The 25,904-nt window shown below is 39.5% G+C and overlaps 2 protein-coding genes across 8 annotated transcripts; both read left to right on the top strand.

Annotated features, from left to right (window-relative positions):
• The first annotated feature begins 1,003 nt into the window (after positions 1-1,003).
• On the top strand, positions 1,004-9,468 carry zdhhc11 (zDHHC palmitoyltransferase 11). Of its 4 annotated transcripts, none has more exons than XM_086038439.1 (11): positions 1,004-1,248; positions 2,426-2,644; positions 2,874-3,052; positions 3,613-3,714; positions 3,794-3,918; positions 4,030-4,185; positions 6,141-6,322; positions 6,399-6,448; positions 6,530-6,593; positions 8,039-8,114; positions 8,354-9,466. In XM_086038439.1, exons 1-11 carry the CDS (start codon positions 1,231-1,233, stop codon positions 8,494-8,496), a joined length of 1,314 nt encoding a protein of 437 aa, XP_085894565.1. In that variant the 5' UTR covers positions 1,004-1,230; the 3' UTR covers positions 8,497-9,466. The 4 variants fall into 4 exon arrangements, with proteins under 4 accessions (XP_085894565.1, XP_085894566.1, XP_085894564.1 ...); XM_086038440.1 differs by having other exon boundaries at positions 6,204-6,322; positions 8,354-9,465; XM_086038438.1 differs by having other exon boundaries at positions 3,794-4,185; positions 6,204-6,313; positions 8,354-9,468.
• Positions 9,469-10,099: 631 nt separating this feature from the next.
• On the top strand, positions 10,100-25,381 carry tppp (tubulin polymerization promoting protein). 4 transcript variants are annotated; one of them, XM_086038881.1, is made up of 5 exons: positions 10,100-10,306; positions 17,756-17,836; positions 18,370-18,705; positions 23,220-23,373; positions 23,453-25,381. In XM_086038881.1, exons 2-5 carry the CDS (start codon positions 17,823-17,825, stop codon positions 23,660-23,662), a joined length of 714 nt encoding a protein of 237 aa, XP_085895007.1. In that variant the 5' UTR covers positions 10,100-10,306; positions 17,756-17,822; the 3' UTR covers positions 23,663-25,381. The 4 variants fall into 4 exon arrangements, with proteins under 4 accessions (XP_085895007.1, XP_085895009.1, XP_085895006.1 ...); XM_086038883.1 differs by having other exon boundaries at positions 10,108-10,249; XM_086038880.1 differs by lacking the exon at positions 10,100-10,306 and adding an exon at positions 16,764-16,909.
• The last annotated feature ends 523 nt before the right edge of the window (positions 25,382-25,904 follow it).

The following is a 25,904-nucleotide window of genomic DNA, read 5'->3' as shown; positions in this document are numbered from 1 at the left end:
TCTTTCTAGTTTCTTTCTATTAGTTAAATGAAAAGAGTCGAAATATTAGAAACATCTCTCAGTAAAATGCAATTCACCACCCCTGCGAACTACAGCCACAATAGCAAATGTTAAGAAAAACCTTTGACTCCGTTAATCAAAATGGATCATTATTGCCTTGATTAAAACAGTTTTTGTAGTGAGTACAATAAATTCTGTACTGTATATCACTATTAATACAGAGTAAAAGTTTCAAATTGGATTATTAAATTATTTCAGATTAGAGGTAGAATTTATATTACAGTGTTACATTTTATTCATTTATTTAAAAAAAAAAATTCAATGGTTTTACATAATATACCGGCATATACATATATATATATATATAGAGAGAGAGCAATTTTGTTGGCAAAAGGGGTTTGTACAAAGTATTAACATCATGGTTGCTAAAAGTGGCATATGATTTGATGTAAAATAATAATTATTTTTTAATGTGAAATAAGATAAAGAACTCACCTTAACCAGGGGTGTCAATAATTATGGTAATTATGGAGGTATTTACATAGTTCTGTATATCACTGTACTGTACTTGTAATACATAATTATTTCTATTAATTTCTAGTTTAACATTTTTTTTAATGAAAGTTTTGTCATTTGAAGTGTTGTGCTGTACAGTACATTACAGTGGAATACAGTATATTGCCGGCTGAATCGATAGTTGTGTCTCGTATTTGGGTGGCCTCGTTTAATTAAAAATTAAATACAGTATAGGAAACTTGAATTATCTCAAGTGTGTTGCAGTTATCCACCCCTGCAAACTACAACCTCAATAATGAACATATTAATCAATATCACTCGGACAGTGTCAATCAAAATGGATCATGATTACTTTCGTTAAATCCGATTTGTGGGAGAGTGCGTAACAATTGTGGCCAGTGATTGTGTAAAGGACATGAACGCAACACGAGCAGGTCGGCGACATGGGTGGAGTGCGCATGCGTACGTAGCAGTTGCCATGGCGTCGCCGAGCAAACTGTTTCTTCAACTTAAAAGTCAAGCAACATCTTCGCTTACGCTGAGACGACGGCGTCAGCAGAGGCGCTTTTATCTAACCTGTCTTCGCGTTCCTCATGTTGCCTTAGTTAGTGGCGCCATGTAAGGTGACGTGAGGTTTGGCAAAGTAAAAAATGAATCACTCACTGGGAATCGCTGTTTGCATTGTTTTGATCTCAAATCGATGACTCGGAGGTTATGAACGCTGCAACCAAAGTAAGTCATTCTCAATGAATTTGAATTGCTAAAAATTCACCCGCATGACTTTTCTGCGTAATCTTGGGTGTAAAGTTAATTTGTATGTATTCAAGGCAAACTCGCAACGTGTTTTCTTTGTCATTTAATGCTTCAAAAGTGGTGATCAAACAGTCTATTTAGGTCACTGCGTCGTAAAATGCATGGTAACACTCAATTATTGGTTCAAACACGCGCACACGCACATAAAAAAAACCTTGTGTCAGCATGAGGGGCCCTGAGCAAAACATGTGAGTCAGATGACCCAAAAAAGGGATGTTGCTTGTGTGAGAAATGTTTTTTTTTCTTACTTTATTTTTCTTTTCTTTTTTTAAACTCCATTACCATTACTGACTTTTAGACTCTCACCTATTTGTCTTTTGCAGGAGAAAAATGATTCCTGGTTATGTAAAAGAGAATAGGCAAGGCAATTCTGTGCATGTACAACACATTTCACATAAGCAATTTTTTTTTTTTTAAAGTTCGGTAAAATAATAATATGACACACAAAATTAAATCTTTATAAAGTTTCGAATATTACATCATTTTAGATTAGATTATAAAAGTTAGATTATTATTATTACTTTTCTTATTATTTTCTTTGTTCTTTTCATCTTAATATAAGATTATATATGTATATATACTGTATCTATTGTGTGAAAAATTATATACAAGAATAAATTATATATAAGAAATCAATACTAAAAACAGACCACGTCATGAAGCTTCAATTACTGTACAGGTATTATTTTATTATTACATAAATCATATTGCATTATATTTTTTGATGAATTTGAATGATATGCAAATTAACATATTCAGTGTTTTAAAATATTATGCTACAATTACCATTATTCAAAATAGTAAATTGAATTTGTAAAATTAGGCATTTTAAAAGTTAAGATCAGAATATTTCTATATATTGCACTGTACCTCAATTCCTCCCCCCCCCCCCAAAAAAAATTCAACAGCTCAATAAGGTTTAGTTTTTGCTTGAATGTGTGTCAATTATTTAACTTGAAGGCAATTTTGTGTTTTGTTGAATTTATCTGAGTTTCTAAAGCAAATGTTACTTTCAAGGTCCCAGTCATGTCATTCGGTCCCTCAATCACTCAAGTGAGGAGATCTGGACCTCAGTATTGTATCTAACGTTGTCTAGATGAACGTCCTCAGTGGGAAGCTGAGACGCACGGCCCCCATGCATGGCAGCAGCCGAAACGAGCTGGTCTCATCCAAGACCCCGCGGGTGAACGGTTGGACGTGGCCCCCTCAGGTCTTCCAAGTCATTGCCTGGCTGTTGTACAACTACCTCGCCGTGGTGGCCTTTGGCATGTTCATCCCTCTCCTACCTCTGCCTTGGAACCACGTTCTCTACACCGTATCCTTAACCCTCTCATCAGACGCTCAGCTGGCCCTCAGTTGGCGAGCCAGCTCACAAATTAGCGTTCACAGCCAAACAAGTTTTTTCTTGTGTGGGCGTTTTCTATGAGCTTCTGTTACAACCATGAATATCTCCTTGTGTTCGACTCAATGAAAACTAAACGGGGTAGAAACAGTGCTGTGTTTGTCTTATCGGAGCACTTTTCCTTAACCCTAGCGGCATCCAGTTTACAGGTTTGGCCTTTCTTGTGCACTTGCTCAGCCATGTTGCCGCGGTCACCATAGATCCAGCAGATGCTAGCGTGAGGGCCAAGAAAACGTACACCGGCCCGATGCCGCTTTTTGACCGCACAGTGCAGCTGCATGTCATCCAGGACTTGCACTGTTACTTGTGCGAAGTAAAGGTGTATGTATGCTAGCCTTTCACTACATTTTTAAGTTATACGTGTGATTTATGGCATGTCCTCTGCACTGCTCTGCTCTGCTAGCTACAGTGTGTGTAGTAATGGTTAAATGATAATAAAGCTAATCTAAATGGTTTTATTGCCTACAACAAGTTATTTGATAAAAGAAGTCGTCTTTATCATGTATATTCTATTTTCATAATCATACTGAAAATTTTGAATGTGTCCCTGAAATTGCTGTCCCTCTAAGAACTTGATACAATTAATATGAATCTTCAGTGGAGTCTCAGAGGCAACTTGACCTGACGTAATTATGACTGTTAAAGCCAGTAAGGCATCATGTTGATCAATAACAAACATCATCAAAATAAATGACAAAGTAAAAGCAACATTGCATGTTGGCAGACTGGCTTTCAACCTACTGCCTCGATTTATGAAATGCGCTGCCTAGTTGTACTCTCATTTCATGTAATTAACCTCTTGAGGTAAATATGGTAGATTTTAACTAATGAGTTTTATTCGAGCCCCTTATTCTAAAGTGTTTAATGTTCCTTTTCCTCAGTGGGCCCAAAGTGAAACACTGTAGCATTTGCAACAAGTGTGTGTCAGATTTTGATCACCACTGCAAATGGCTGAACAACTGTGTGGGTGGTAGAAACTACAGGTAAGATACTGTAATTTGGGCAGTGATATTTATTAATACAATTAGGTATTAAACATGAGTTCACCTGTGTTGCTTTCAGGTACTTCTTTGCAGCCGTGACCTCTGCAGCTGTCGGTGCGGGCCTGCTTGTCGCTGTCATCTTGTTTATATTCATCCAACACTATCTTGATCCAAACGTTCTACGGACCAACCCGCAATTCCACAGTGAGTCATCACACTATTGGATAGAGGACACAAATGGATTATTTGTTATGATAATTTATTCATTCAAACGTGTGTGTGTGTGTGCGTGTGCGTGCGTCCACCTTTCTGCAGGTTTGCTGGCAAACGACACCTGGCTGGTGTTTTTACCATCAGCCCCCATAAAGACTAGTTCAGCCGGTCTCCTCATAGTGGCCTTTGTTACTGCCATGCTGAGTCTGACGTGCCTACTGCTTCTGTGGCACCTGCTCTGTTTCCATTTCTACCTCTGTAAGTCACACACCCCTTTAAAACAGCGGTACCAATGATACGTACATCCCCAGTCGAAAGCTCTTGTGAATTTGTCTTGTGATAACATAACCTAAGAGAAAGTCTTTCTGTTGGACGCCCCTGATAAAGAACACACACTCCAAACCATAGCCAGTAGCATACTAAAGGTTATTGTAGGAAAATGTTAACTACTTTATTATTGGATTTAGGATGAGATGCCCCTGCTTACCTGTCAAACATTTTTCTAAGCAATTACATTCTGAAACTTGAAAAAGTTTTTTTTGGTGAACATGTTTTTGTGCTCGGTCGAAGTAGGGTTTTGTTGGTTGTGGTGCTCATCCGTTGCAAATGAGTGGGTGGCAGCTCACTAAAAGTAGTGTGTCCTCCCCTATTATCCAAACAAGCAGATGCTACTTTATTAGCACTAGCTCAAGGTGTTTTGAGATTACACTTTGAAAAGGGATTATATCACGAAAATTTAAATATACTGTATGTCGCAGAGTGAAAGTAATTGGATTTTTTTTTTCACTTTTCAACATATTTGATAATGTGTATGTTTTTGCCTTCACTTAAAATAGCTTTTTGTTGCTAAACAAGCTAGCTAGCGACGTGCCTGTCAGGCTCCAAACCAGTAAGGGGCAGCATATTAAAAGGTCTGTCTGTCCGCTCGCATTTAAAAAATACACGCTAATTTCCTTAGTATTAGCTCATGTTAAAGGTGCTTTTATGCCAATGGTTTTAAACCACAGTATTCTAACATTTTAAATATGTCACAGAGCGAAATTTTCATGGCAAAAACGGCTAGCTGGTGACGCGCTTGTCACACTCCAAATCAGTAGAGGATGGTGTACTTAAAAGTTGCTGTGTCCATGCCTACTATATAAAACAAGTAAATGCTCACTTGCTAACTTCGCTAATGGTTAGAGGTACTAATGCTGCATTCCAGGAAAGTGGGAAGTTGGATTTATCCCATTCGGATTGTACCAGTTGCGACCTCAAAGCGTTTTAGGTGAATGGAAACTGAAATGTAAAATGTCTGACTCTGATAAATTGTTTCTTGTTTTGGTTAATCAAAGTACATTTTGACTTTGAGCAAACCATCGTCCTCCATAATGTGCTTTATTTATTCAAATAAGGGAATATCTTACTTTCATTTGACCAAATAAATTCATGCTGGGAGATAGCGCAATATCTTCTCGCAATCAGTACAAATCAAGTTACGAAGGTATGTCGAATAACTAAATTAGTGTAATAATAACTAAAGATAGACAATTATGTTTTTAGTCTTGTAAACTGTTTTGCCATTCACGGTCTCTCTCCATGGGGTTCGGCATTGTCGAGTGATGTCAGGGTACTTTTTTTTTTCGGACGTAGGAAAACTCAGACTTTCTACCTTCCTGGAATGCAGCATTACATTAGAAGATTCAATCATGAGTTAAAAAGTTAAATATGTCACAAAAGGAAATTAATATTTAAAAAAATGTCACATTTGAAGAGTTGAATGTTTTTGTACGCACTTGGAAGAAGATCATTGTTGCTAAACAAGCTAGCTAATGTGGTGTGCATTCCACTCCAAATCAGTAGGGGGCAGTCACCTCTAGTATAAAACAAGTAAATTTTTATCTTGAGTAGAAAAGATTAAAACTTCCCTGCCATTGATTTTAAATACATTTCAATATTGTATGTCATTGAACGGACTGAATATTATATTTTCCAACATATCTTAATGTTTTAGTACTGAAAGGTTTTTAGGTTATTACTATTTTTATTAGGTTCATATCAACCTCCGATTATACATAACATACTACAACTTGGAAGGCAACCAAAATCATGGATCATTGTTTTTGAAGGTTCCACTGTACACTACTACAATTACTTATTGTTGTCCCTTTTTATCGTGCAGGTGGTATTAACAACACAATACATAGCGTGCTCATTTTTTATCTTTTTTTTAGGTAAAAAGATCAGCCATTGCCTATTTGATATCTATTACTCTTTCCTAATGGGTATTGTTGCAGTGTGTAAAGGACTAAGCACGTATGAATACATAAAGCTGCAGCGTCAAAAAGAAGCCAAAAGCGGAGACACTGAAGTGGGAAATTCACATGACCTGCAATTAAAAAACAAGGTTTCACAGGTGACAGTTCCTGCTCGGCCCCTCTCTATTATCCTTACTTCTATGTTGTCTTTTAACGCATGTTTCTATGCTAAAGAATCCACTGAGCGCTATGGATTGTGAGCCCACCCATATTCATGGTGCAAGGTAACATCAAGTCACTACTGGTCCTGTTGTGCCAATACAAACTGTGCCAAGGATCTCTGAATGGGCTGTTTGTTTCAACAGTACCTGCAAGCCCGATGATAAAGGACCACTTTCCCACCGACTGTCAGAGCCCGTCTACACTGAGGTAAAAAAATATACTTAGATTACAATTGCCGTAAAGTTCATACTTTTTCACAAGCTTTCACCCTTGCAGCCTAAACAAAGTGGTGAGGTGTATTTTCAGATTTTTCGCGTCACTTACTCGGCTATTCTTAGCGTCTCTTTAACTCACAGAAATCGGATTTACTGTTCTTAAATTTTCCAATGAGCTCCTTGTTGATGTGTTTACTGTTGACATTTTTTAAATCTTTAACATTAAAGAATTTTGATCGTCATTCAAATCTGCTCTGTAGAAGTGCACATCAACATCACGCTGAAAACATAACATTCCTTTTGTTGTGCATATTTTGTTGTGACACTTACAGTATCTTCGCCTCTGTGTACTTTGTGCTGTTTCCTATTCTTTACTTTTGCTACTGTAAAGTATTTTCAATACAGCAACATTGCTATCATCATTAGCCGAACATAACATATCGTCGCTGTCCTGTGAAAAACACTTATCTCCAATTTTGGAAACTTTTTTAAATGTTCACTTTAATGCAATGTCTGTAATGCGGAAACATGAGTCATGTAAAAATAAGAAAATGAAAAAAAAATTGAGATATGTGTTTTTCACACGACAGCGACGATATACTGTTTTAATGCTAGTATACTATAGGAAATGCCATAGACAGGCTAATAGAAATTAGTATCACTATTGCAATTAAACCATCAAACAACTGTTACTTTGGCATCAGGGGCATAGTTCAAAATTTTTTTGTGGGGTAACCAGAATGACACAACACCTCACTAAGGAGTGGTCATACATGCTTGTGCACATCATTCGCATTCTTGTAACCCCCTCTGTAACAGAGTAATCATTGTTGATCATACCATACACAATCAGGGTTTTATGAAATAAAATGCACACATATACAGAACCTTACACAACACACTCATAATACAAGCAGGAAAAAGTCTAAATAAAAAAGCAATGTTTTGCTGAGCTTTTAGATTTTGAAATCAAATCAATCATAAGTTTGTTCTTTAAATATGCAGCGACTCAAAATGAATTGTTGCAGAATAACAAAATGTCTGAGAATACTGCATTCCTGTGAAAATGGCAGAAACGTCAGAGGTATCAAAATCTAGATGTGAGTGGTGGCCAGAGAGTGAGAGTTATGTCGCCATGGCCACCACATAGCTCCGCCACTGTTCAGCACGGACAAGACACAAACAAATAGAACATATAACAAGCGTAGAGTATATTTTCTCTGCTTTTTGGAAAAAAATACAACTGGGCTGAGGGTGCGCACCAGAGAGGGGGAGTACGGTAATATGTGCAGATTATAAACCAGTGCGATTTATGCGAGAAGAATTCCGATTTTTTTTATTTGTATTTAGGGAATGTGGCTACCGGTGTGCTCAGTGGACCGAATTCTACTGTACCTACCATGTACTCTTCGACAATCTGTTTTTGTTTTGATTTAGATGGAAAACACCAAGAAACCATCCGAAAAGGCAAACAGCATCCATCATGAAACACAGAATTCTGCAGAGAAAGAACGTAAGTATTTGTCATCCATCAGCGTGGGTTTGTGTTCCTGTCTAGATTTTTTTCCACATCATGGGTAGCTGGTCCTTCTACAATAGTCCCTTAAGACTTTCTCACACGTAAACATTGCACGGTTATTCAGATGTTTTATTTCTGTCGTTTTATGCCAGATTTCCATTTATACTATGTTGTCACACTGTCAGTGTCATCATGAATAATTGTGTCTTTTCACATTCAACATTTCAAAAAAGGAGAACGAGATATGAGCACCTCCAGAAGCTGGAAGGCTGATACCGGTGATGACTTGCAGAGTGAAAGCATCAAATCAGTGGAGAGCGTTCCAGAGGTGCAGGATCCCCTTGGAAGCTTAGTGAGGACTCCGGATGACACGTAACAGTCGGCAGTGCTTTGGGATTATCTGTTACGCTGAGGGACACCTTGTTAAAATGAGTTACCATGGAGCCATTGGTGTCAATGAGGACATCCTCAATATGATACCGCCACTTTGATACCAGTCATGAAGCCTTTACGAAGAAGACACTCTTTTTTCGTTATGAATTTAACTTCACTTTTTTTTTCTATGTTGAATTATGTCAACTAGTTTTTAATGTTATGGACTTGTATGGTGGTCCATCTTCGATGTTGGCGTGTGTGCCATTAATCTTAGTCAAGTAGATGTTTTTGGCATCTGGGGAGCTTTTATTTATTTTCCAAACGAAACCTGTTCCAAGTACAGGGTAGTAACGCTTAAATCATGTAATTTTATCTGCCGGCTAAAGCAACAACCTTGTATGGTCAAATAGATCCATGTGTTGAGAAGAAGGGTGGAGCACATTCTAGTGGGAGAAGAAGATTGAACATCACTTTTTTGTTTGATGATTAGTTAATTGTGTTGGCATCATTTAATTTCATAGTAAAGAATTAAGAGCAATCATTTTCGATATCCCTTACTTGCTCGTGCGCCTGCTTAAAGTAAAATTCTTTGGCTGACCTCATTTGGGGGGCCCTGCAGCATACTGAATGCGAGCCCCCAGGCTTCAGTCAGCATATATTAATTAACAAGTGGCTGTACATAGCAAATGTGACACAAAATGGCTGGGGAAAAATGCTTAAAATTGAGTTCATTAGCCAGAAAACTTAAAAAGATACATGGCTTAGGATCTGACTTTTGATTGTCAAGCAGATGGTGAGACCAACGTTGGCCTTAGCATTTTAAGATGTGAGGAATACTCTGGAACCTTCGCTAACAACCAAAGCTAAACTTAGCTCCACCCCAGCATACAAAGATCTCAGAGCAGTGGAGATGGATTACTTCAAGATACCGTTGAAACCAATGTCTAATTAAAAACAACAACAGGAATACTGTTGGTGAATTCCGAATGGCCAACTGCAAAAAGGTAAGGGTTCACTGTAATCATTTGTGCATAGACTAAATGAAGCAGTTCCTCAAATCTGATTCTCGAATCAGATTCTTGAATCAGCCCCTTCCTGTGAGGAGTTTCCCTGTGCTTGTCCATTGGCCACATTTGTGAACGGTTGCTTGTCAGAATAATCAAGTAAAATTGATGTCTGTTTCATGCACGGCTGACGATGTTTCTCGATCGACCTCATATGCCATTTGTCTTCTCAAACCTTTTGTTAGGGGTTTATGTTACGATGGAGCTGCAAGGGCTACAAGGTTATATAATGTCCATCCGAGTTCAGCCATTAGGGTCATCACACTGCTTGTGTAACAGCCTTTAAGGAGAATCCGGTTCAGAAGTCAGCCTGTGTGCTCCATCTTCCACAAGGATCTTTAAATAGCTAATTGTCTCTCCACCTTCACCAGATGACAAAAAACAAAACAAACAAAAAAACACACCTCACCAAACCACGGTGTATTCAACTGATGATAAATGTTTGCGAATTAAGCAGCCAATCATTGTGCGTCTGTGGGGGAACAAAACAAGTTGCTTATGTGACTCGGAGTGCTTGTTAGTCAACGCTTACGCACAGCACCGCGGCCGAGCGAGAGGACAGGAGCGAGTCGCGGGGCTAGGGCAGCCAATCAGCGGGCTGCTCTCTCTCCAGCATCCCGGGGGGGAGAACCGAGCCATCATCGCTAGACTGGAGCGCGGCAGCCGACAGGAGAGGAGAGACGGACGGAGGTGCGCCTTTTAACTATGATTTTTAACTGACAAGGAGGTGGAGGATTACGTCACCAGGTGATTGTATTTATTTATTCGTGTCTTTTTAAAATTGCTCGCGCATGTTGAAATAATTTTAAAAGTAGCAGTCGGCTGTTTGCTTATATCAACGCATTCGATTCTAAAAGGTGCGCTTCTTTGCATTCCTTTGCGTCAACGCTCCCTCATATGAGCCATGATTTTTAAACAGTCCGGATGCAGCTACTTGAGCTTCTTAGTGCAATTATCTGAACATTTTTCGAGCACATTTGGGATACGTCTATGTGAATGTGGCATTTGCGGCTTTATGTAACACTTGTCTCAGGCAACAGCTGCAGCCGCAGCCATGTCTGTGTAACATCAACAACACGAGTGTCTTCGGCTGTGTTTATCTTCCAAACGCACCCGTAGGGGCGTGCTGATTGGTCACCGAGAGTGACTGACACATCGGCTGGCCTATGGCTGCAGCACTTCATGCCTAGCTTATGTGTAGGCCAGTTACATAATTATGCACGCAAGACAGGATGCATGGCCCCATTAATCAGCTTCCTGACACCCTGGATTGCAAAATAGCATGCACATCCATGCATGCATTGAGCATTAAATATGATGACAAAATTCTATTTATTAAGCAGCACGGTGGACTAGTTAACACATCTGCCTCACAGTTAAGTGGTTCCGGGTTTGACTCTTGGCCTTCCTGTGTGTAGTTTGCATTTTCTCACTCTGCTTGTCTCCGTATTCTTCCCACGTTCCAAAAACAGTAGAAAAACAGTAGAACAAACTAAAGGCCTGCAGGCCAAATCAAGCCTATCAATGTCATTTTAAGTGGCTTGCCACATTTTATTTGACTTATGATCAGACCTAGCAATAGGAATGCAAATGAAAGGGCCAATCAAGTAATATGATTAATAGAACAAAGGTAAGAGACAAGAAATGTAACTCACACTCTAGCGACACGCCTCCGTAAACAAACACAGGCACACCTGGTTCTTTACAATTTAGATGGAACAAAAGAAATAACAAATGCCATTATTTGTATTTTATAATATAATATAATACCAACTGTTCAAATTGTGACTGTTGCATGTGTATACATCCTTCTTTTCCAAAGAAAAACACAACATTGATGTTGCTTTTTTTTTTTTTTTTTTTTTTTTTTTTTTAAGACAACATTTAGGCCAGAGATGGGCAATTTAAATGCTGGAGGGGGCCACAATTTTTCATCACTTCTACTGGGGGGGCCACATAGGACCACACATTTCCTTACCAGATGTATGACAAAAATGCAATTTTAAATATGGACAAAATACGTGCACATGTGCAAAATATGTGCCATTTTATGTTTGATTTCAATGCATGTATAAAATATCCACTTTCCAAACCCAACAACAAAGGGTCTGAAGCAAACAACAAAATAACCACATACTGTGATTTTTTTTTTCCAGTGCATAGGGCACTCTGTCATAAAAATAATCATTAAATGACAGAACAAAAGTCCTGAACAAGAAACCAACATTATTAAGTGCAAGAACTCATTGTAATTTTTTTTCATAAACACCAACTCACTCAAAACTGTAATATTATTGAGGTACTATGTTTGTCCTGCATGTCTTTCCAAATCCGTAAAAAATTATTAGGCCCACTTATGTTGTGTTTTTCGGCAATATTTGACCTAAGGTAAGTGCAACCACGACATGTCTGCCATCTAGTGGTGATTGTTGATATTACAACTTAAGACTACAGTTGACCCCTGCATATTCACAGTCCGGCATTTGGGTTTTTGGCCCTTTTTTGCCCCCCGTCCAATATTTTTTTACATGTTGGATTTTCCCATTTTTCCTGTGATTATGTTCCCCATTTTTTTTAATTTTAATTTTAAATACACTGAATGTTTGACAGCATTTTTTAAAAATAATTTTTTGGGGTTGCGAAAAAAAAAGTTTTGAAAATTAATCGAGGGGGCCACTTAGAGTGTGGTTGCGAGCCTCCAGTTGCCCATTCCTGGTTTAGGCTGTTAATGTTTCATGAAATCCATTCCTGCTTAAAGAAAATATAAGACATTTGTTTGCATATTGTTCTCTTACTTTACCCAATATGAACCATACCGTGAACTTAAAACAAAGATACTCATACCAAACTGTGAAATTTGGTTTACCCTTATGCACAGAATGATTAATCATTTGTGGTTTCCTTGCCATAACAGGCCCCAAGCCCGACCATAATTACTACATGGCCCACGATGAAACCAAGTTTGACATTCCTGAACTAAAGTGACCTTAGGTGTGAGCATGAGAATGAATAGTTGCTTGTCTACATATGTTCTGCGATTGGCTAACAACCAGTCAAGTGTGTACACCGCTGGGATAAGCCCCACTACACACACGAATGCGGACAAGCACTATAGAGAATGGATGGATGGATATCTATTACAGAAACACTTTTGTGCCACGAGGGCAGATATGGTGACGTGTTCTCCCTATAGGTTGAATCAGACATGCATGGGAGGAACACAGTCATCGGCCCAGATTTCACCAAGCTAAGAGCCTTTTGGCTGATGTCGCAAACACTTTGCCTTACTGTAAAAAATATTATTCACTGGGGAAAGAAATGGGTCAAAATCAGGTCAGTAAGTGTCATTCTTCACCAAGGGTTCATAAATAGGTCACTGTAGTACAGTGGAAGCTCTGAGGTTGAACACAATTCTTTTTTTATACTCACAGTCACACCTATGGACAATTTAGAGTCTTCAGGTAACCTACCATGCATTTTTTAAATGTGGGAGGAAACCGGAGCACCTAAATCCCACAAGATTTGCCCTCATAACCTCTTGACTGTGAAGCAGACGTGCTTAGCAGTTCTTCACCGAGTTGCCAGCGTGAAAAAAAAAGTATGTTAATGGTAAAATGTCAAGTTCTCCAGTTTCACTTTGCTATACAGTGATGAACACGAATAAGATGACAAATCAACTCTCAACAGACATAATTTCCCTATTTAAAATCTGTAACTGTGTAAGTGTCAAAAGGAACAATAAATGTAAACATAATGCAAAGATGCACTCACCCTCAATATTGATGACGAGCGAAGAATAAACAGGTAGAGGGAGGTGTCACATAGACCCATCAGCTGGCTTGACAGTGTACATTCTTCTTCTTTGATTATTATTGTTGATGACTTGGCAATGTTGCACTGAGCAGCCAGGACAGAGATGCGGATGCTCCATTTCCGACATCATTATAAATTCAATCTCTGGTTCTGAACATGCAAATCTGTAAGTGCCTAACTGCGAATGTGCAGGGGTCGACTGTTGTTTTAAGTTGTATTATCACCAATCACCACTAGATGGCAGACATGTTTTAGTTGTGCTTAGGCTGGGTCTTATACTGCCTTATACTACAATGTGATTGGGCCAAATATTTTTGGGCAGATTTGGAATGACAGAATAAACAGAGTACCTCAATAATATAAAAAAAACAGAGTGAGTTTATTTTTGTGAACAAAAAAAATAATCAAAATGAGTTATCGACACTTAATGTTGGTTTCGTGTGCAGCAGTTTGGTGCCATCATTTAATAGTATTTTTTTTTGCACGAGAGCCCTTTGCACAGGAAAAACAGTTACAGTATGTGGTTGATTTTGTTGTTGTTTCAAAACCTTTGAATTGAGTTGGGATAGTGGATCATTTATACATACATTGAAAAATGTATTATCAAAAATGAAATACATTTGGAGCACTTGAACGTATGCATACATTTTGTCAATATTTTAAGCGGGAATTTAATCATACATCTGGTTACGGAGTATGTGGTCCTATGCGACCCCCCAGAAGCACTTACGAAAAATTCTGGTGGCCTCCAGCATTTAAGTCGCCCATCCCTGCTGTGGCCTAAGAATTATTACTTGGCCTTCCCTCTTGCCCTCTATGGCGTCATGCTTTCTTCGCACAGTCTCTATTGGGCTCACTGCCGCTGCCAACAATAACCGCTGTGACTGGCTCTAAGCATCTTGTTACTCTACAGCTCAGTGCACGCCAACGTCTGTGATTCAGAGCAGTTGCGGGGAGGCGAGGACTGATGGAGAGTGTATGGTAGTGTGGTGACCACAGGTCTGTGTTGCGCTGTGACGGTATCATTTTGATGTTTCTTTTAAGAAGGCGAAGGGACAGTGACGAAAACCAAATACACTCAGTATGTCCTCAGACTGATTCCAGTGTCATTAGGTAGTACACTCTTGAAGCGTTGTTGATGTCATATTAAAAATGATTGCATTAGTGGTCTATCTCTGAACCTTTGATTGTAGATCTATCAATCATACTATTGCTTATAGACTCCTTCTCAGTACACTCACATCGACAGCCTTTTTGTTTAGGGCTGAATAAGTTTGAAAAGTAATCCCCCTAATCAATCTTACTTACATAAAAAAAACAAAAACAAAAAAAACATCTGATATCAACCAGCATCCCGGAATGGATTGTGTGTGGTGAATGTGGGCGGGGTTTGACTGTAAGGGCGATGATCACTACTTCATGGTTGACTGGTCCCAATCGGCAGCCTCCTCCTGGCAAGGATCAAGATACGACACAGACGGAGTTCAATGCGATGCGCTGACGTGATGTCGTGTAGCCTAAACACCCCCTCCCCGCCGTCAACGATGTCATCAATTTATATGTCACACCATCTGCCAAACAAGCAGAATTTTTTGGCAGCTCGCACCTTGCGCGTCGTCTACCGGCTGAGCTCCTCTCCTGAGCATGAATAGAATGTTTCCAGCCGTGATGGCGTATTGTCGCTTTGAATAGATGCAGTCAAAATTGGGTCAACTTATGGTTGGCGCACTCATGTGTGCAGCATGTTGCCAGAAGGCGAGTGGATGTAAGCATGCTGTCATACGCTCACGGTTTCTCTCTGGAGAGCTGCCCTCAACTTAGCTTAGGGTGGTTGAAAAATAACACAATGATGCTTATGTTCATATTAAAGCTACAGCAATCACAACGTTGCGTTAACATCTGAACTGTCATTAGAATATTTTTACTACTAAGTTCTCTTTATTGGGCAGCATATGGTACGAGGGGGCGTGTTTGTTGTCTTCTTGACTTGGACACTTGAGACTACAGACTATAAATCGGAGGAGAATGGAGAAAAGAGTGCTTTGTTCCACTACCGTTTTGCCGCAGCTCCATTGAAATGCAATGACTCGTCACTCAAAGTTAATAATAATGCAAGAGTGGGAATGCTTACCCACCTTGTAATACGTAGGTTAGGTTTTACGTCAGTTGTATTAAAATGGTTACGCAAGAGACTATATATAAAGTGTTTGACTATTTGTTGTTAGCGTGAATAGCAATTGACACCATTTATCAACTATTCTTTAGTTCCATTCTATATAAAATATGATACCTTTCAGGCATCTTTACACAGAGCACATGTGAACATTTGTGGGGTTAAAAGTAGTTATTATGATGAGGATTTTCTTTTTCAATTTGTGTTAAATCACTACACATTTTTGATTAGCTAATCATTGATAATTTAGTCAACTTTGGTGACATGTTAATCTTTGGAATGGTTACTCTAAATGAGCATTGTGATCAAACTAAGACTTGAAAGTCACAATTTTGATATTGTAAATATAATCCAAATTTAAGAAATATAAAAATAAAACATATTGTACAAAAAAATGCTGCCCAAAAAAACACCCTAGTTTTATTTTTTCATCTTTCGTCTGAAAAGCATCTCCAAAACAGTCGCGTTAATTTGTGATGTTGGTACCAAATTGTATCGTTCTTTTGACTTTTACTACAAACCAACAGAATAAAGAATTTACTTTCATTTAATTAAGTTCAATGTTTCTTTGATGGCAGGGCTCTTTAAAATTTGCCTCGGAAAAGCAAAGAAGCTATTTATTAAAAAAAAAAAAAAAAAAAAAAGGGCTTAAATAGCCTACAAATTCTTTGGAAATTGAGGCTCAAAACATGTCAGTGTGGACAGTGTTGCTATCCAGTCATCAAAACACACTCGCTCTATTAGCTGTGAAAATCATATACAAATGTACTGTTAAGCACCAATTCGAAAGTTAGAAAATGGAATGATGAGGGAGGTTAACATAAGTGGTAAAATAAAGAATAGGATGTTCTGTCGACTCAACTCTGGTGCTGGCCTGAGTCCTCGATGACAAAGTGCCTTGCGTCAATAGTGTGAGTCTACGATGTCGCCATGTGTGTGTGAATAAATGTGCAAGGGTCGCACAGAGAGGGCCCTCGAATTAGACAAAGGCCTCCTAGTCTTTGCCTCCCTCAAAGCCACATTATTCACACATTTATAATATCTTCTTTTATGCTGTGTCACTCTTAGCTTTTGTACTCATTAATGTCCCTGCAAGTTCTCATAAGTGTCGATTGTCCATAGGCTGCTGACGGAGACAATAGACTTAAGACTACATGTTGTCTTGTTGGGTAGGTGGGGATGGGGTCACTCAAGAGCTTCATGAGTCATGTGAACAAAAGCGGTTCTCGCTTGAAGCGGGCGCGTTAGTTTGTTCGACTCAGCATTTTGCACAGTATCTACTGGTAGCTGCTCTCGGTGTCTTATTTGCCAGAGCGACACACACTCTTTAAGGATGCCGTGTTAATTATGGGAACAGCTCAAAGGTGAGCATACAGGACCGCTGGATTGAGTTTGGAACGGATGGCATTTTACTGTATTTCATTTCTAGGTACAGTATATCATTTTTCAGCTTTTTACGTTACGGATTTTAAGCAATGTTAGTTTTTCAAATGGGAGGTGAGGTCGAGGTGATGTGCTGCTACTCTCAGTGTGTAGAGACATTTTGTGAATATTTGGAGTCAGTCTGTCATGTTCAATTTTCCTCAGGGTTTCTTCTTCACTATTTTTCTATACCTTATTGCGTGAATGCTAAGATGTTTTGACACAGCAACTAGGCGCATGTCTTGGTGGTATCTATGGACTGATACAGCATGTTGTGGTGTACTGGCATGTACTAAACAGCTATTCTCACTGTTCAAACAAGTAGTCCTTTTATGGTCAATGATGTTATTATCAGCTACATAAAATTAGTTTATACCCCCCCCCCCCCCGTCTCCTCCTCCCATAATGATTTTAAGAAATATCACAACCCAGTATGTGACTATTTTGGTCACAACGCACTGTGAGTTGGTATTTTTGGGTTGGACCATCCCATTAGTTGACACTAGACTGCTATGAGTCATGCTGTTTCTTCACTCTTTCCAATATGAGCTGTAGAGCAACCTTTGCAAGAATAGCACACACACACACACACACACACACAAAATCTACTCGATAGATGGATGCACGATAGCTGGATTGATACTTTATTCATCCCAGGAGGGAAATTAAATGAATTTTATTACTGGAAACACCATCAAAGACATACTGTTACTGTCTTCCTCTCTGTTGCATTCACGTGTGGGCACATCATCTCACAGTATCCACCTCCATTCTCATCTTTTCCACAGCACAAAGAGAAAGCACAAGTCAGCTCATCCAACCACTGCACAGAGGGAAGCTAATTCCTGCACAAGCATGGCAGACCAGAAGTAAGTTTGAGAAGCTATGAACACATAAGAGGTCATGTCAGTCTATGCTTGTAATACACATGTACTCCACCACATTTGTCTCTGTTTGTAAAATGCCACCACGAGACCACAACAAATAAATCCCATTCACTGTGCTCGTGAATTTGGGAGAATCAAATCCTGCTTGCAACACTTCACTGACAGGGACAAGTAACACATTAGCCAAAAGCTTTTTTTTTTTTTTTTTTTTTTTTTTTTTTTTTTTTTTTTTTTTTTTTTGTCTTCAGAAGAGGTTGTCTGCTAGCCTTCCAGAACAGGTTTAGACCACTTGGACCCTCTCCAGGCTGATTTTTCCTGGGGTACTTGCACAAAGAAAATCATGTGTTGTAATGTGTAGTGCCTGTCTTCCAAGATGTTGTCTACCTTTTGGATTGCACAGGGAAAAAAAAAACTCCAGTCACTGCATGAATCACAGATCAATCTTATCTAGTTTCTACATCTTTTACACCATCGTAATTGTCAACCAACAATCTTTTTTTTCTTCTTTTTCTCAGAGACAGACTAGAAGACTTTAAAGTCCAGACAGTCAAGAACATCAACATCAGCTCGGCCCAACTCCGGCCGCACAGTGAACACTCGAGAGACCGCGCCTCCAAAAGGCTCTCCACCGACTCAAATGGGACCAGCGAAGGAGGTGTGGGCTCATCCACCCCGGTGGAGTTGACAGCCTTAGAGGAATCCTTCCGGCGATTCGCCATTCACGGCGACACGCGCGCTACCGGCAAAGACATGCACGGGAAGAACTGGTCCAAGCTCTGCAAGGACTGCTGCGTGATCGACGGCAAGACTATCACCCTCACCGACGTCGACATCGTCTTCTCCAAAGTCAAGTAAGAAAGCAGACTTCTTCTTCCATAAACATAACTCGGGTTGTTCGGTAACACTTATTTTCAGACCGATACCAGCACCAGGAGAACTTTTTTTTTGCCTTAAAACGGAAATCAACCCAAACATATTTTTTCAAGAATATGTTCCCAGCAGGCCCACTAGTTGAAACACGGCATTCTGATTAAGATTGCGTTTGTGGAATATGAGTTATATTAAACCCCTTTTTAGCCATCTCAGGGGGCGGCCATTTTGTCACTTCTGTCGACTGAAAATTACATCTCAACTACTCAGGGATTAGGTGCCGACCAATCACGGCTCAGCTTCAGAAAATAGGTCAGCCGTGATTGGTCGTTACCTAAGCCCTGAGTTGTTGTGATGTCATTTTCAGTCGACAGAAGTGACGAAATGGCCGCCCCCAGAGATGGCTAAAAAGGGGTGGATTAACTCTTATTCCACAAACGCAATCTTATTCAGAATGTCGTGTTTCAACTAGTGGGCCTGCTGGGAACATATTCTTGAAAAAATATTTTTGGGTTGATTCCCGCTTTATGTATCGGCGACTGGTATCGGCAGCCTACAATAAACCCGAAACCTTAAAAAAAATGACTGTTACCGAACCGATACTGTTACCTGGTATCGGTACTCGCCCATCCCTAAACATCACAAATTATTCCAAGTCACATCAAAAACAGTTGATCAAGACTGATATATTTGGGGAAATTGTGTTCACCACAGATGTGCCATGACAGGACTGCTTCTATATTACTAATGCAGAAGCAGCGATGACTTAAGACTTAGTCACCGAACTCTCACGCATGCCCCAAAGTCCAATGAAGTGGCACAAACATTGCTCGGGTTTTAATTACAGGAACATTTCGATGTGATAAAACATGCAGCAGTGTTTTGTAGCAAAACTGATCCATGGTTTGGTTTACAAGTGTAAACGCAAAGAAAAGAGATCTGTTTTGTTGGGTTTTGAACAGGCAACTAAGCCAAGCTGCTATCCAAAACCAGAACAAAAGATCTGGGTGGATGGCTCCTCCTGTACCTCCCCAGGCCAGATTGGTTCATCCTTTGCTGCTTGATTTAAGTGCACTAGACTCTAATAATAAACTGTGACCTCAATTGCACTAAAGAGGGAAATGTTTTATTTACCAACCAAACAAAGTGTGCTAGATAGTTGGACGTATCACAACTTGTTCCTGCAAATATGTACCGTGTAATCAAACGGTAGTAACCAAGATGAATGATATGAATTAGGAAACAGTAGCCTGTGTTTGGATGTAACTCATCATCATGTGTTGCTGCAGGAGTGGAAAAGGCCGTGAAATAGGAAATCTCACGCTGATTTAGTTGATTTTGTGCTTACACGGCCAGACTTGGGTTAATTGTCACGGTTCCCATGGCAATCCGGACTATAATAGGCAGTTTGCGGAATTCGGGATTTGTGGCATGAACAGTGGGCAATGACCTTCGCAGTTAAATTGTATATTATGTGTGCTTATTACTGCAAAAACCCAAAAGTTGTGTTTTAAACTTGGGATGGACTGATTATCGGCCGAGCCGATATTCAGTATTTTGACAAATATCGGTATCTGCCTTTTTAAAAAATCTGATGGCTGATAATAAACCAATTTAAAACAGTGTTTTGTTTTTTTTTTGTCAACATTAGCTAACTTAACATCGTTTACATACTCAGTTCGCATTAGCAAAGCTGTGTGGAAAAATATCCAAAGTTGCTAGTTTGGCGAATGCCACAAAAACATGACAACAGATTTGTGTCTATCAGCCTTGAGGTCAGTAGCGTAGCATCTGTGTCAAGTGTAGCGGCGTCCAGACTGGGGGCTGGCGTTCATGTACTGACTCGCTCGAAGGCATGACTGAGCAGTGGAGGGCATTTCCCTTTAATCAGCGTCAAGGCTCTTTGCATGCACATGTACGTGAAATTAATGAGCGCTGGCTATAAACGCCGTGTGGCTGAGTGATTTCCTGAGGTTTCGAGTGTTGAGAGCATGGAGCCTCAACATAAACTATGACTGCCGTAGAAATCTAGAGTAGGCTAATTAATTACTAGCATGGTTTTACGATGGCTTTATTTTCCATGCCTTGTTTCTCTATCAGTGAACATTATTGGAAGCTGTGGATTAAACACATTCTTCCGTCTGCGTTCTTATGGTTCGTGGTCCAGCAAGCAGATGGTTCAAGTATGTAAATTAAACAGGTCAGCTGCAGTTTTCCAAGGTGAAATAATGTTCCATTGCCTGTCCAGCCTTTATTCTTCTTCATTGTAACCTCCTTAAATGCTGATTTGCTGTTTATTTACAAAGCTGAACTATTTGGATATTTGAGGACTCCAGTAAGCCTGTATGACTCCATCTGATGGGGACACATATTTGTCTTCCCCCCCCCCCCCCCCCCTCTACAGAAACGGCAGTGGAAGTTCAGCTTCCCGTCTGACATTAGACAGCATGGGAATGATTCCGAGCACGGAGCGCCCAAATATTCAGCACTGATGGACTGCCTAAACAGAACAGGTCAATGGGGGGAGAAGAAATAATGATAAACCTTAACACCCCTGTTTACTGGGGCTTGTTGCTATGACGGCAGGTTGCCCTGGGAGACGGCGGGGCTTCGTATGCTGTTGTTTGGTTGATCTATCTCCACAGCGATGAATGTTTGTGTTTGTTACTATGTGGAAGTGAAAGGGGCACATGGCCAACCAGATGAGTGAAGCACTTCTCAGATGGAGCATGAGTGAGAAAGATCTGACTTATTGCCAGCTGTTACAAGCTGACCTTATAAATGTCAATGCATTTGGTTCCGCATGAAGTAGCCTATTCCAAGGAAAAGTGTCTTTCATCACAAACGGCGCATGAATGCTGAGAGTTGCTGATGTTGAGCCAAAATTCCAAACTAAGGAATATAAAACCAATCAATTTATTACAACATATCATCGCAATCTCATTAAACCATGCAAATATTCCCACTATACAGGCTGAGAGCAGCATAGGGATGAAATTGGAGTAATCTGGTTATATTATTTGAAAGTTTATAAACACATCCCATTATCCCGATTGGATGTGATATCATCTGCAGTGATACCATAAAAGGACATATCCTTTGTAGTCTAAGCGCAATATTGTTACTTACTGTGCATTAACCACTTTGACCATAATACAGCAAACCCCACAGTGCGCTTTTCATGAATTCACCTATTCTGTGAAATGCATCCTCAGCTATTCACTGAAAAGCTCGCCTATTTGCAGAATCTTGCCATATTTTGGGGCTCTTTACGTAATACCCTAAAATGGCACAAGATGGCGTCAAAGCTCAGGCTAATATGAAAGTAGTACTTGGTTTCAAGGAAGTATACTGAACTCTTTGTATGTTGAGGGTGAGCTAAGTTTAGTCTGGGTTGTTATCAGAAGTTACAGAGCATCTTCACTGCATGTGTATGTTTTTTGCCCTGCTGAGTGGCTATTAAAAAGTGCAAGCTAATAAACACTGGATATCCCATTATTACGGGTTGCAGGCATACACTACACTTCTGGTGCATTTTTTCAAAATCAAATAATCTGAAAGACATTTATTTTTAAGGATAATATTGTAAGATGAGTTTTAAATTATATTTTGAGGTGTTTAAACTATTAATATAGATATAATTTATTCATTGTTTTTCACTTTTTGCAGCATGGCTCGGATCAAATATTATAGCATTCCCCAGTTGTCACACAAAAGCAAAGGAGATGACATCGGAATAATTCAATTGGATACTCGGTGAGATGTCTTTGCAGGAAAAGTCCAGTTGTTTTCACCCAGTTGAAACGGAAGTCAACCCAAACATATTTTTTTCAAGAATATATTCCCAGCAGGCCCATGAGTTGAAACGCGGCATTCTGATTAATTTTGCGTTTGTGGAACATAAGTTAAGCAGCAAAATGCAGTCATTTTTAGCCATCTCTGGGGGCGGCCATTTTGTCTTCTGTCGACTGAAAATGACATCACAACTGCTCACAACGACCAATCACGGCTGACCTGTTTTCTGAATCTGAGCTGTGATTGGTCATTGCGAACAGTTGTGATGTCATTTTCAGTCGACAGAAAACAAAATGGCCACCCCCAGAGATGGCTAAAAAGGAGTAGATTAACACTTATTCCACAAACGCAATACTTATCAGAATGCCCTGTTTCAACTAGTGTGCTTGCATAGAACATGTTTGCGTTGACTTTTAAGTGTCTGACTTGGAAAAGTCAAAGTTGGAATCAGGTAAGCGATTGTTAATTGCTGTCTCTCAGAGTCCAGAGATCAAAAGTAGTAATAAAGAAGAACAGTGTAAACCTGACCAAAATAGACGAACTGAGAGGAAAGATCCCTAAAGTGAGAAGACCATTTCCATGTCATCTGCTGTCACCAAGCAATAACACAGCGCTTTGAAAATACATTGACTGTTTCTTGAGGAGCGGATATTTTAGAGTTCCCTGTGCTTTCCTGTAACAAATCACTTTTCTATTTCAGGAAGAAATCCTGTCGCACCATCACATATGATGAATTCAAGATTGCGCTAGGAGAGCTTGCCAGGAAGAAGTACAAAGAGAAGACTGGAGAGGAGGCCGAGGCTGAGGTATTCAAGCTGATTGAGGGAAAGGCGCCTGTGATCTCCGGGGTCACGGTAAGAGTTCTTGTAAAACCCAAATCCTCAAGCTGACTTTCGGGGGGAGAACTTTAATATCCTGCAAACTCCCTCGCAGAGAGCCGTAGCTTCCCCGACAGTCAACCGACTGACAGACACCACCAAGTTCACGGGGTCGCACAAGGAGCGCTTTGACGACACGGGACGCGGGAAGGGTAAGGCGGGACGAGTAGACCTGGTCGACACTTCGGGATACGTCTCAGGGTACAAGCATCGAGGGTCCTACGAAAAGAAGGTCACCAAACCCCCAACGGCCAAACCCATGTGAGGTCTTGATATAAACACGGATCCACGGCTAGGATCACTTGCTTTGAAAAGAGTACTCCAAAAAAAAAAAAAAAAAAAAAATTACAAACAAAACATAAAAGCTTGTCATATATTTTCCCACCCAGTTATTTTGTGTGTGTATGTGCTTGCAGAGAGAGTTGCTCTCTTTGTGAAAGTGTGAGAACTGGAAAACTGTTTACATCTATTTTTACAAAGTCTTCACCAGCTGGTACATTCCTGTCTAATAGTGAGTTACTGCCAAGAGAACGCCAATGATGATGATGATGATGAAGTTTTGTTGTTTTGATCGGGCCTTAGAATATCAAGCACAATGAACAATGAAAGCCAACAAATACGACAAAAAAAGGGTACAAGGGTTTTTATGTCATAACAATGCACTTTTTTTGCAAAAAAAAAAATACTTTCTACGCCCACTTTAGGATTTTAATTGGCACAGTGTTCCAGATAATTGGCACACATATTTGTACATGTATATTTAATATTCTGACTTGTGTCTCTTGCTTGTCTACCATCCCCAATTACCAACTGTCGATAAACCCTGCTGTTCATATTCTTCGTTTTACAAGATCATTTTATTAATAAGCCTTCAGCTCAGCCATTTTGTGTCTCCCAAATGTATAGAATGGGATGCCTCCATTTTCCCTCCTATCTCCATTAACACTATTTTACATTTCATTTAAAAAAAAAATAAAAAAAAAGTTGACAAATTCTTTATCTGTGAATTCAGCAGGCGTAAGCGAAGTTGTGCAAGATTGTATTTTTAACATTTGACATTGGCTATTATCCACCCCCCATCCATGCACAGTACCTCTAATATATTTGTGGTTCGATTGTGTATAATCTACTAACTGTAGCCACTTGTTTGATTTCCGACACTGGCTTAATATTCCTTTCTGTGTTTCTGTACCTTGTGCATGTTATTATGTATATTACATTTGATTGAGAAGCACAGAAATGATAGGAGGACTTTGTTGTATTTGATCTACTGTGCCTGCTGTAAGGACAGACTACTGGACAGTTGTTTTCTTGCTTGAAAATCTTAAGTAACGAAAAGTGATGATGATTAAGATGATGAAGAAACGGTGTTATTGCTTGAAATCTATAGAATACGTACATGTGCAAAGTTGGCTGCCATCAAATGCTGTTTTATTTGCTATCCAGAGAACCTTTAACGTGTGGTACTGTCATCCGAGGAACAAATTTAACTGAAGTTAAGCAGGGAATGCCGGTTATATCCTTAAATACTGTCTGATGTAAAAGGGAAAAAAAAAATCCAAACAGTATACTTTTGTAGAACATTTTTAACATAGTGACAGTGTTCGTTGTCACACTTGCCTGCAGTCGCGGCCGCAAAACTATAGCAGCTGTCTGTGTAATTATTTTGTCCGCTGCAGTTGCTCGAGTAAGCTCCCTGTGCTTTATGCCAAATACTGTGCACCTTTAATGTGGAGGAACAAAATGTGTGTAGTTTTTTTTTTTTTTTTTTTAATTCATAACATTTTAATGTGCCGTTGTGTTCCCGGTGCATGCAGTGGATCTTTGTACTTGTTTAGGTCTCTCTATTGTGTGTTCATGATTTGTAATGCATTATTGAAAATTAAAAAAAGCACACCAAACACCGCCGCAGTGAAACTGAAAGTGTCATGTTACGGCTTGTTTGGGCCTATGAAACGAAAAAAATAAATTGTGTGGCATCTTTTCTGAGTTGGTCTATCCTGCTGCGTGCCTGATACCTCAAGTCAGAGGTATAGGAAAAAAAAGAAAAAAACTGAACCAGTTGTCCCAAACATTTCCTCTTGGAAATCATTTGTTAAAATAACAGCACTCTCACACACTTATCCACAAGCGTCCTTTAAGAAATTATCTTTCTCGGTTAACTTCAAATAAACTGCCTTCAATAGAGTTTTTAAATAATACAGAGCTCAACGATTCTAGGATCTCAATATAAACATATTGGAGGGGAAACTAAAGCAAAACTAGAACTCTGGCTGGCACTCAAACAGCGCATGCAGTTTTAAAAGTGATGCTTCATCCCTGTGAATCACCTTAAAGTGGAAGTCAACGCAAATATTTTTTTTCAAGAATATGTTCTATGCAAGCTCACTAGTTGAAACAAAGTATTCTGATAAATATTGCGTTTGTGGAATAAGAATTAATCCACCCGTTTTTAGCCATCTCTGGGTGCAGCCATTTTGTCGCCTAAAAATGACATCACAACTACC

This window comes from Filicampus tigris, chromosome 8 (assembly GCF_054856515.1).
Source record: "Filicampus tigris isolate MCC_2025a chromosome 8, RoL_Ftig_1.0, whole genome shotgun sequence".
Taxonomy (NCBI): Eukaryota; Metazoa; Chordata; class Actinopteri; order Syngnathiformes; family Syngnathidae; genus Filicampus; species Filicampus tigris.
This window is presented reverse-complemented; position numbering and strand designations above follow the sequence as displayed.